We start from the raw sequence: 12,505 nt of genomic DNA on the forward strand, positions 1-12,505 counted from the left end.
TCTCACTGCTGTTTTCTATGTCTCAAAACAGGACATCAAGTTCGTCAATGCAATGTGAAAGCTGGATGTGCTAATTGTGGAAGAAGACATCATATTTTGCTGTGCAAAAGTGGCGAATCACATTTACCTTCGTCTTCTGAAAGGGTTGTTGCATTAGAAGAAACTTCAAAGGAAGATTCAGTTCTCGCAAACATTTCAATGTCAGCAAAAGTGATGTTGCAAACCCTAATAGTAATCATAAGAGGAAACGGAAAGAGCCGTAAAGCGAGAGCAATTTTTGATTCTGCATCCCAGAGGTCATACATTCTAAAGGATACGGCAAAGGAGATGAAGTACGAAGTCCTGGGTTCAGAGTGTCTCAAACATGCACTTTTCGGAGGAAAAAATTCTGGTGTGTGTAAACATGAAGTTTTTAAATTGTATTTAACTAGTGCTAACGGTAATTATAACTGCAATTTTGACGTTTTGAGTCAACCAGTCGTATGTGAAACAAAGCCACCTACAAATGAACTCTGTATAAAAGAACTCTGTGACTTAAATATTCATATTGAGGATGATAGTAGAGCCCCTATTGAAATTTTGATAGGAGCAGACGTTGTGGGAAAACTGATGACAGGTGGTTATAAATTACTTCCTAGTGGCCTTGCCGCAATTGAAACTAAACTAGGGTGGACACTAATGGGGAAGAACTCTAGTTTAGAATCTCGAGAAAGCACTGCATTACTTGTAACGAGTATGATTTGTAATGATACTTGTATATCAAACTTGTGGTCACTGGAAACGATCGGTATACTGGATCCATCTGAGAAGAAAACGCAAGATGAACTGCATGCAGCAGCTAAAGAAAATTTTTTGAGAACTGTTAGAATAGACGATGAAGGAAGGTTTATCGTTGATTTGCCTTGGTTGAGTGAACATTCCCCTCTGCCTGAAAACTTTGAATTGGCTTTGAAGAGACTGAACAACACAGTAAAGAACTTAAAAGCGAAAAATCTGTATGAGGATTATGACCTGGTCTTCAAAGAATGGGAAAAGGAGGGAATAATTGAAGAGGTTCCTTATAATGAAATTCAGGAACCATCGCATTATTTACCACATCGGCCTGTTGTCAAAGAAAATAGGACGACTCGCATTAGGCCAGTATTCGATGCTTCCGCTAATTCGAGATCTTCACCAAGTCTAAATGACTGCCTTGAAAAGGGTATGAACCTTATTGAATTCATTCCATCAATATTAACACGCTTTCGTATGTATAAAATAGGGGTTACTGCTGATATATGTAAAGCGTTTCTGCAAATCCGTGTATCTGAAAGGGAGAAAAATTATCTGAGATTCCTCTGGTACAACGATAAGTCTGAGCTAAAGTATTTCAGGCACTGTCGTGTAATATTCAGTGCTTCGTGTAGCCCTTTTTTACTCGGATCTGTGGTTCAGTATCATTTAGAATCAGCACTAGAAGAAGCACGAGTTGAGTCATCGAAATATCCCGTTGAAACTGTAGAAGAACTTGCTAACAGTTTTTATGTGGACAATTGTCTTGTTAGCGTAAAGGATGAAGTTCAGTTGCATAAATTTATGCAAGCGGCTACAGAAATATTAATGGAAAGAAAATTTGAATTACGAGGGTGGGAGTACTCGGATTCCCGCTGTCAAGTTTCAGAACCCACGAATGTGCTAGGAATGATGTGGGACCGTGGAAATGATACCCTCAGTTTAAAGTTATCACATGATACTGATACCTCTTCGATGAAAATATCTAAGAGGTCAATTTTATCTGCTGCACATAAAACGTTTGATCCTTTAGGCATAGCCTGTCCGGTTACTTTACTGCCAAAACTTTTGCTGCAGAGGTTATGGGAATGCAAATTAACATGGGATCAAGAAGTAGATACAAATACTGAAGAAGAATTCTTGAAATGGTTGAAAAATTTGGAGACTTTGAAAGAATTGAAGATAACTAGATGGTTGCAATGCGAAAACGTAATTTATAGTTTACATTTTTTCTGCGACGCTAGTAAGTCTGCCTATTCAGCTGTTGTTTTTATAAAAATTTGTTTGAATGATTCAGTAGCTGTTCATCTGCTAAGAGCCAAATCTCGGATTGCACCTTGTGAAAAGAAAGAGACGACTATAGCAAGATTAGAGCTTCTTGGAGCCACAATTTTAGCACGTCTTTCTGTAGAAGTTCTGAAAGAATTCAAAAAAGAGAAAATTGTGTTTTGGACTGATTCTACTACAGTTCTTTCATGGTTGAGAAGAGAAGGGCCGTGGGGAGTGTTTGTACAAAACCGAGTGCAGGAAATTAGATCCTTGACTCCTTTGAATGCATGGCGGTTCGTACCAGGGTCACTAAATCCAGCAGATCTTCCGAGTAGAGGTTGCTCTGCTCGCCAACTTCTTTCATCAAAATGGTGGGAAGGTCCGCAATGGTTGTATTTCCCATCGGAAGAATGGCCTAAAGACGAATGTTGTGCTGATGAAGAAGAAATTCTAAGTGAAAGAAAGAGAGACGTGGTATCATCTATGGTCAAAGCGCAATGTACAGATAACATTGTAAGTGACCGATTTTCAAGTTATACGATGACAGTCAGAACAATTGGATGGATCTATAGATTTTATCACAATATTTCCAGTCAGAGTAAGAGAGTAGGAGAGTTGACAACTGATGAGTACAACAGAGCTGAAATTGCACTTATTAGGCAAATACAGTCAGAGCAATTTCATGAAGATAATCGTTTGAAGAAGCTGCAAACATTCAAAGATAAGTATGGATTACTGCGATTACAAACAAGATTGTTTGATTGCGAGGAAACAGAAGAGTTTAAGAATCCTATTCTGTTACCTTCAAAACATAAAGCGGTATTGAAAATGGTGACTGAAGAACATAAAAAATCTTTCCACGCAGGACTGTCTACTTTATTAGTGAGATTAAGAGAAAAATATTGGATATTAGGCGTCAGGAAGTTAGCTAAGCAAGTGATTTCTAACTGTGTTATATGTAAACGTCATACAGCTAAACCTCTGGAAGTGCCATTCGCCCCATTACCAAGAGACAGAGTCACCCATGCAGGTGTTTTTGAAGTTTCCGGAGCTGATTATGCCGGGCCTTTGTATTTGCGATCAGGAGAAAAGGCCTGGGTCATTTTATTTACATGTGCGGTTTACCGAGCTGTACATTTTGAGCTAGTTAAGTCAATGTCAACAGAGTCATTCATCTTAGCATTAAGACGATTCGTAGCTCGAAGAGGAAGAATTGCTGTTCTCTACACCGACAACGGCATGAGTTTTGTTGGAACGAACAATGTGCTAAAGACGCTCGACTGGAATAAAATAAGCTCTTATTCCACCACAAGACAGATTTCTTGGAAGTTCATTCCACCAACCGCTGCCTGGTGGGGTGGTTGGTGGGAGCGCATGGGGTTAGGATGCTGAAAGGCCTTTTAAGAAGAATGCTAGGTAAATCTTCTGTTAACTACGAGGAGCTTTCAACAATATTATGCGACTGTGAAGCAATCATCAACTCGAGACCGTTGACATACATATCAAGTTCACCAGATCAACTGATGCCCTTAACTCCGGCTATGTTTCTGGTAAGTGACAACTGCACCAAGATTGAAAATGCTGATCTAGATGTGGTAGACAGAACCTTGTTGACAAGAAGGTCCAAATATCTACAGAAATTAAGAGAAGACTTACGACAAAGATTTAGAAATGAATATTTTGCACTTCTAATTAACCAAGGCTATAGGAAAGTTAACTAATTAGAAGTTGGTGATATTGTTTTTAAAATGGAGTGACGGATCCAAGCGTAATGACTGGCCTCTTGGAGTAGTAATGAAAATCTATCCTGGAGCAGATGGCCATTCCAGAGTAGCCAGAGTAAAGACACAACAAGGAGAGAGACTGCGGCCATTTCAAAGGCTATATCCCTTAGAACTATCTGCGACTGAAGTTAGTTCTTTGAAATTACCTTCGCTGGTCAAAGAGACCTCTGCAGAAACAACCTTTTTCTCAGGAACGAGAAAAGAGCCTGGGATACCTTCAGACGTGTTTGTGGGAGAAGAAACATCTAACAACACTCGACCCCTTTTGAAAGAAACCAGACATGGGAGAAAGATTAGAGTACCTGAACGTTTAAAGATGTAAAATTCTGTTTAATTTGAACTGTTATAATTTTTTTGACCTAATTAATATTTCTTCAGTTTTGTGTTGCAATACAAATTGGTAAATTTCATATTGCAAGGTGGGAGAATGTTAAGAGATTCCTCGTTATAATAATTTTATTGTATTTTACTAGTGAAATGCGTAGTTGAAATTGTTTTTATTTAGTTTTTGTTTTCTGAGAGCTGGCAACAAAATATCTTTAGAATGTGCGTGCGATAAGAGTTTTGGGGATTAGAGTTGAAAAATGTTAGTTTGGATGGCGTATTTTGAGTATTGAGAAGCGAGAAACACTTGAGAGATTTTATAAAATGAAATAGTGAGTTATTGAGTTTTATTTTCGAGTTTTGAGCATTAGTTAGGCAAAGTTGTCATGAAATTATGTCTTGTGTAAATATTTTCTTGTTATGTGCTGTGTCCTGTGAATAAATGTATTTGTGCGATATGTGTTACGAGTGTACTGATTCGAAGTCCGATTCGAGTTTTTCGGACACCAGTAATCGGCAATTTTCTCAGCGCTTGAGTCAATTCAGAACACGAGAACCTCGTGCAACAACTGCAGGTTCCCAATTTTCGTCTGCTTTTTGCTGTGTCACCTACTCCGTCCGAAACGGGGAAATGTCCTTTTCGACTTTCAAACCAGCTGAGTCCTGTGACCTTGAAATTCAGCTCCCTCTCCTTGGTCCAACAAATTGCCATTGGCAAAGTAAAAACAAGCATCTATTGCCACTTCCGCCGTATCCCACAGTCTCATTGGCGTGGTTTTCTTTATTTCTTTCTCTTTTCTTTTTGGATTTTCGTGGATTTCGTAGACGCATGTTGTACGAAAGACAGCCAGAGTGAGGTGCGTTCCTGGTGAATCAGTAATTGAATTCCGATTCTTTTCTGTTTTAACATGCAGTTTTTATCTACGTCATACTTATAGGAAACATATCTTGAACAAAATTGTATACAAAAGAAAATTAAGTTTACCCAAACTAGGTAAGTTGCAGTGCTCCCTTTTAAAGTTTTCTTGATAATACCAGCAATTTTACGTGTTAATGTGTTTTTTCATTTCAGATTCATTTTATATTTTGATAAAAATTTTATTTGAACTTTTAGATTACTTTTAACATCTCTCTCCTTTCTGAGTAACAAATTACGTAGATTTTTTACTGATGTTTTCCCCCCAATATTTAAGCATGATCATGGAACATATTAACTGCCCCCCCCCCAAAAAAAAAAATCGTGTTTGAAGGTAAAATAAATATAATAAATGAATAAATAAAACTTGAAGTTGATGTAACAAACTTTTTACGGTATCAAAATTTTATAGAAAAATTAAATTGAAAATTACTTGAATATTTTACTGTGATCAGTTTATGAAATTACAAGTTCGGCCATATTAACGTATGTAATAAGTAATTTATTACAAATTATTACTTTTAAATATTACTGAATTGTGATTCTATGATCCCAAAAGAAAAAGTTAGTTTTTAATTGACGAAAAAAAATCTTATTCGATGTTGTTTCATAAAACATATTTGTATTTGCATCATTGGAATACATTTTCTGATTGTTATTCACTGGCTTTGTACTAAGGAGTTATTGAATTAGCATCTATGCATCCATCTTTAGTAAATTGTGAAGGTAGCATTAAACGTAACAAAAAACAGGCATGTGCATTTAACTATAAATTACTAGGTGAAAATTACCGCTATTTACTGCGTTACAAGCAAAGAAACAAAAAAGGAGAATACGAGGTAAATGTTTTTGAGCTTTTCTTTTATATATTGCCTTTTTTTTAAACACTTATTTTCTTCAAGCTAAAGATATTTACTATTTCTTGCAATAGAGTGTTTTGCTAACATCGTATTGAAGAAAAAAAATCATTACCTGCGTCGTAAAATATGATATGTATTGTTGTTAAAATTAACAACATGTTGTTAAAATAAAATTAAACAGATGCTTAATTTAATTCATTAGGTATACATTCCATTAATCGGCATGTAAAAGATCCCTTAGGTCGTTTGACTGTGAATACTCTTCACAAAATTAAATTCCTTTTACAGTTTCGCATCGAAGAGAGCTCAGGTGTCTCCATCTGGTGGAAACTGGGCATCAAATTTTCCTGTGACATTCACATCCGCTTCTTAATGGTGGCATATGAATGACTGGATGCTATATCGTTGGTTCGCACTTGTTCCACAAAAGGCTAAAGCCTCTAACACAGCCCCGTTAGAAAGAAAAAAATAATGATAAAAAACGGCAATACGCCTTTTCCGATATTTAAAATTTTTTCGAACAGCTTTCACCCTTTGCAGGGGCGGACTGGCCCTAAACCTTTAATGTGAAAAAAAATTCATGCCGGCCCCATCCAAAAAAATTTGGCTGTAGTTTTCCAAACCTAAAAAGTTTCTAGCGTGTTTTTTCAAAAAAAAAAAAAAAAAAGGTTCCTCCAGCAGCCCTCACCTCCCCCCCCCCCTGCTGAAATACCAAGATTTTTTTTTCAGAAATCCTTATTTAACTTTTCATTTGAAGCAAACTAGTGGGCAGATTGATTTAAACTAAGCATACAGCAAACGCCCATAATATACAGATGATCTTTCAAGGATCTAACTTTCTCAAAAATATTTGCAAGCTTAAATTGCTCTACGAAATAAAAAACCACTGTGAACTGTGTGGCATCTTTGAAAATCCGCATTTAAGAGTATTTCGGTTATGTAAAAGAATAAAAATTTTATTTAAAACAAAACGTAATACATTTGAGGCAGTGAGAAGCAAAGGGGTGTAAGTAGACATTTTCAAGTTTTGAGTAAAATTCATATAAAGATTACATCCTAAGTAGGCTTTCATTGAATTTTTTCTAAATCATGCTGTACAGCGGCACCTACCAGGGCTGCTGGTACAGTGAAACCTGTGTAAGTTGACCACTTGCGGTGCAGTACTTTGGTGGTCAACTTAGACAGGTGGTCAACTTATAAAGGGTGGTAATGATTTTTTTTTTTTTTTTGTCATTTCCTTGCACCATGGACCATGTATTCATTTCTGGAATCATTGCCACTTACTCTTTCTGTTTAACTCACTTTTATTGTTTAACATTACTTTGAAAAAATAATTAAAAAAGTTATTCAAATATTTTTGCTTTTTTTCCTCGTTTTTTACTAAATTAGACATTGTAGTTTTAGAAATTCCGTATGTGTCAGCTAATTTTTGCCAACTTTCTTAATTTTCATATAATTTAAATATTTCATACTTTTTATCAATCTCAAGTTCAACTAACTTTCTTTTTGAACCCATTTTATGTAAAACTTTTACACAAAGAGCAACAAGCTGGACTCTCCTAGTTCATAAAGGCAGTTGAAAATATCCTACCTCTTAATCCCTTGCACCAGAAATAAGCAACTTTTCTCTTTAGCACAATTTCAGTGTTGCCTCAAAATATTGCTACAGGAGGAAAAGACTTTGTACTTTTTCTACTGACACCAGTTTTTTATTTTCATTGAACAGAGAGTACAAAAAGCAACCTCAAATAGAACAACAAAAGAAAAACAAGTTCGGAGAATTAGGAGCAGCATAAGCTTTATGCTGTTGTTTTATTTAGTTGGTAAAATGCTGGTCTAAAGCATCAAAATTATTCTTGGAAAGCTATAAAAAATAGTAATAATAAAAGAAAATAATTTGCTTGATTAAGTAAAAAAAAAAACCCCTAGTGGTCAACTTACAAAGGGTTTTTTACAATACTCCGAACCAAATTTGGTGTACATTAGTGGTCAAGATAGACAGGTGGTCAAGATAGATCGGTGGTCAAGTTACAGAGGTTTTCCTTCATTATATAAGATAGGTCCAATTCCGTTCCCGACAAAAGCGGTCAACATAGACAGGTGGTCAACTTACAAAGGTGGTCAACTTTACAGGTTTTACTGTACTATCTCTTGCCCCAAGACAGAGGAGGGGTCCACCTACCATTTCTACTGGTTATCTCCAAATTTTCAATTTTTCCTCTTGCATCCCTTGCATCTCACTACCTCATATGGCTATAAGCGGTACTATTTACCCTTTAGAAAAAACTCTTTTTTTTAAAGTCTTTTCTTAAAATTGTATTGTACGTATTCAAACTGATGAAAAATTTCATGTAAACCAAACGAAATAGATCCGTTTAGAATGAATACATCACAGATCATGAGACAGTGAGAACTGATCGGAAATATCGGTTAAGCCCGAATAAATCTACAAAAAAAAAAAAAAAAGAGTTTCGCCCGAAAAAGTTGCCATTTGTCTCAGTGAGAAAACTGATTTTCAAAGGTATCTCTCAAATTGTTATCCAGTGAATGAAATTTATTTGTCAGGTTCTAAGAACTAAAGTGAAAATCATGGGATATACACTTGGGGTGGGGGGATTGCGGTCTCCTTCCCGGGCCCTTGGTTTTAAAGTAGATTTAGATTGCCAATAATTTTAATACAGTAGTTTATATGCATGTAAAGATGGTTATGACCAAACTCCCCTCCCCTCTCCACAGAAGGCAAGTTCTGGCAGCGCTTGTGCTTTATGGTATATGTGTGGCCTATGCTACATACGAGGCGTGTTTTAAAAGTAAGTTCCGTTTTGAAATAAAAAAAGAACGAGTACAAATAGAGCAAAGAAATTTATTGCACAAAAATCTACCACCCTTACGCTATTTTTCGACATTGCTCCCGTGATTTTCCGAGCATTTGTCATAGCGTGGTACAGGTTTTTGTATACCTATTCCTACAAAGTTGCCGCCCGTGTAGTCAACCATGAGATTTTTACAGGGCTTTGAGTGGGACGTTTTTGAACATCCTCTGGTCTACCCCCACCTTGCTCGCAGCATCTTTCATTTGTTTCGGCATCTGAAGTCTTTCCTAGGTGGTCTGTGGCACAACAGCAATAATGCGCTCAGAGAACATGTTATCCCAAGTCCGACTTAAACCTTTTTAATGACATAAATTAAACAAAATGAATGAAAACGAAATAATATTTGAAAAAAAGTTACTCAAAAGTAATAAACTAAAAATGACAAAAATAATAATACTCTTCAAGAACCAGTAAAAATGTTTTCATACCAGGCCCTAATTTCGTCAAACTAATAATAACTTTGTAAATTTCAAATTAGTGTTAAATCTTATCATTTTATCCGGAAAAATTTTATCCGAAATTTCAATGTATGCTACTTAACGAATTTAAACATTGCATTTATCAATTTGACACTGAATAATAACATTAAAATTGAAAAGTATATGATGATAAGATTTTTAAAAATGTACTTTTCGTACTAGTTGCAATATGGTAGTTCTACTTATGAATAAAAAAATAATAGTTTCTGGGAATACTGAATTTCAGATTCGGAAATTTTAGATTCGCTTTTACGATTGTTACATTAAAAATATAAGTGAAAATAGATACGTTATTTATGATTAAAATGGGCAAAAACACTTAAAGCAATCACACTTATCAATCTAGTTAAGAAAGAAAAATCTATAAACAAGCATTACAAATCATTTAACAGGAAAAAACTTCAAAAATAAAGATTATTTGATGAAATATTATTAAATACTTAATACATATATGGTTAAAGAAGCTAATTTTTTTTTCTTCTATAACTTAGTGTATCCCTTTAAAAGATAGGGAAACAAAATTTTACAGTATTTAAGACATAATAATTACTTAAATTTTTCAACATTCCTTTTTGATTTTATCAAAACATTTCCTTCAAAGCATGTAACTTATATTTTTTTTCTTAAAAGTAATAGATTATGAATGTCCGTTAAAGACTACTTGGTACTAAAGATAAAAATAAAAGAAACACAAACACAAATATATTCAACAAAATTGGTTGAGACAAAGGAAAAACTTTAAAATCCGGACGTTTTGTCCAGCCTGCTCAGAAAACTGGACGTTATGTCCTAGCTGTCCAAAAATGTGGACGTTCTGTCTTTGGACCTTTTGTCCGTCAGACATTGTGTCCGTTGGACGTTATGTCCGTCGGACGTTACGTCCCTTGGATGTTTTGTCCGTTGGACGTTTTGGTCATGGATGTTATGTCCGTGGACGTTTTGGATCTGGACGTTTTGTCCGGTTCCCGTAAAAAACACATTTCTACAACATTAATCTTTCTTACAAAAAGTCTACTTTGTTGAGCAACAACATCAATGGTATCCTCTGAATCTATTTGATTTAAAGTGTCCTTCTCTACAGACATCAACATGAGAGCTTCTAAATTTTCTTGAGAAAGGGTTAGACAAAAAATCATGAGTTTAAAAAAATGAATGAAGTTCAGGAGGGCTATGCACATCCTCATATCTTGGACAAGCATACGAATTGTACTCATGGCAGGTTCTGGGTTCTGGATACCGGAACAAATCCTTCTCTCTCTCTTTTTTTTTTTTCTTCAAGTTTAAACTGTCAAAGTATTTTATTCTTCCAAATCCTAAATTTTATACCAAAAAAGGGTGGGGGGGGGGGAGAAAAATGTTCTGCTGTCTTTGAGAAGTACATTAATAATCTTAGTTTATTATCTCCCTTAACAAATTACTCTTGAAAAAAAAACATAAAAAATGTGTGTAACAATAAATGGATAAAATTGGTACAGTATTTAGGCTTTAAATTAAAATTAAGTACAGTAAAACCTGTAGAGTTGACCATCCTTGTAAGTTGACCACCTGTCTATGTTGACCTTTTTTGTCAGGAACGGAATTAGTCCTATCTTATATAACGAAGGAAAACTTCTGTAACTTAACCACCTGTCTATCTTGACCACTAATGTACGCCAAATTTGGTTTGAAGTATTGTAAAAAAAAAAAAAAAAAACTTTGAAAGTTTATCATTTGGTTTATTTTTTAAAACTTTCTTCAGTAAATTATTTTATTTTATTATTTATTAATTTATTATTATTGTATTATTATTATTATTTGATAGCTTCCCAAGAATGTTTTTAATGCTTTGATGACGGACTAGAATTTTACTAACTAAACAGCAGCATAAAACTTATGCTGCTCTTTATTCTCCAAACTTGTTTTTCATTTGTTGTTCTATTTGAGATAGTTTTTTGTACTTTGTTCAATAAAAATAGGTGTCAGTAGAAAAGTACAAATTGTTTTCTTTCAGTTGCAATAGGTTGTGGCAATACTGTAATTGCGCTAAGGCCCGGATCTGTACATTTTGGGCCCTTTGAAACAAAATGGATAGGGCATCTCCCTAGTGGCCCAGTGTCTATTTGTAAAGTTAATAAGTCTTAATGCCAGTTTTTCTTCTTTTTTTTCTTCAATTTCTAGGGCCGTCAGCCCCCTTGAGGAAGTGAGCCCCCCGCACTGCGGGTACGCAGATATGGGCTTGCTAAAGAGTCCTTCTGGCTTATTTTGGGTGCAAGGGTTAAGATATAAGACATTTTAATTTTGCCTTTATGAACTGAGAGAGTCGAGCTTGTTGCTCTTCGGGCTGTAAGTGTTACATAAAAAGACTTCAAAAAGAAAGTTTTGAACTTGAAATTAATAAAAAGTATGAAATATTAAAATGAACTGAAAAAGGAGAAAGTCAGAGAAAATTAGCTGGCACATATAGAATTTCTAAAACTATGGCGTCTAATATAGTTTAAAACAAGGAAAAAATAATAAAACTATTTAAATAGTATTTTTAATTATGGTTTCACTTTCAATAATGTTAAACAATGAAAGTTAGTTAAACAGAAAGAGTAATAAAAGGTGAATTCCTCGAAAAATGAATACACGGTGCGAGAAATGACAAAAAATATTTCAAAAAATCGTTACTGCCCTTTATAAGTTGACCACCAAAGTACTGCACCGCGAGTGGTCAACTTACACAGGTTTCACTGTATACAAAAAATACCCAATATCGATTTTACGTTGCTCTAAAATTTGCCTTTTTAAAGGAAAAGGTAAGGGGGTGACGGATAAAAAAATGTTGGAAATCACTGTTTTAAATATTTATACTGTTAGTACTTTTATAAATTTTATCTTAGTTAAACGAAAATAGATGAATTGGACGGTGTTATACAAAAAAGAGTTATCCAACAAAAATTATCAAAAAAATAATGAGTTATTCACATAGGTTGGCAGATAAACTGTTACACTACGGGGATACAAAGACGATTTAAGCCAAATTCTATTTTAAAATGCCATCTATGAAGTTCAGTTTAGAACTCAATTTACTCAAAAGTACTGCTTGGTGGGTTGACCCATATTTGTGTAACATCGTCAGTTTGTTATAATTATAACCGATAGTTCAAGTTCTTATTATTTAAAGTGCTGATGACAAAAAAAAAAAAAATATTAAAAAACACATGATGATTAAAAATATTAAACTTACCTAAAAAAAATTCTTGTCACC

General features: G+C 34.7%; 1 protein-coding gene across 1 annotated transcript; it reads left to right on the forward strand.

Annotated features, from left to right (window-relative positions):
- The first annotated feature begins 678 nt into the window (after positions 1 to 678).
- Positions 679 to 3,432, forward strand: LOC129234421 (uncharacterized). Its single transcript, XM_054868422.1, has one exon. It carries the CDS (start codon positions 679 to 681, stop codon positions 3,430 to 3,432), a length of 2,754 nt encoding a protein of 917 aa, XP_054724397.1.
- The last annotated feature ends 9,073 nt before the right edge of the window (positions 3,433 to 12,505 follow it).

Source organism: Uloborus diversus, chromosome 1, assembly GCF_026930045.1.
Source record: "Uloborus diversus isolate 005 chromosome 1, Udiv.v.3.1, whole genome shotgun sequence".
Classification (NCBI taxonomy): Eukaryota; Metazoa; Arthropoda; class Arachnida; order Araneae; family Uloboridae; genus Uloborus; species Uloborus diversus.

What these genes read in the sequence shown, in the direction of transcription:
- LOC129234421 (XM_054868422.1), top strand. Translation starts at nt 679, where the DNA reads ATGGGGAAGAACTCTAGTTTAGAATCTCGAGAAAGCACTGCATTACTT.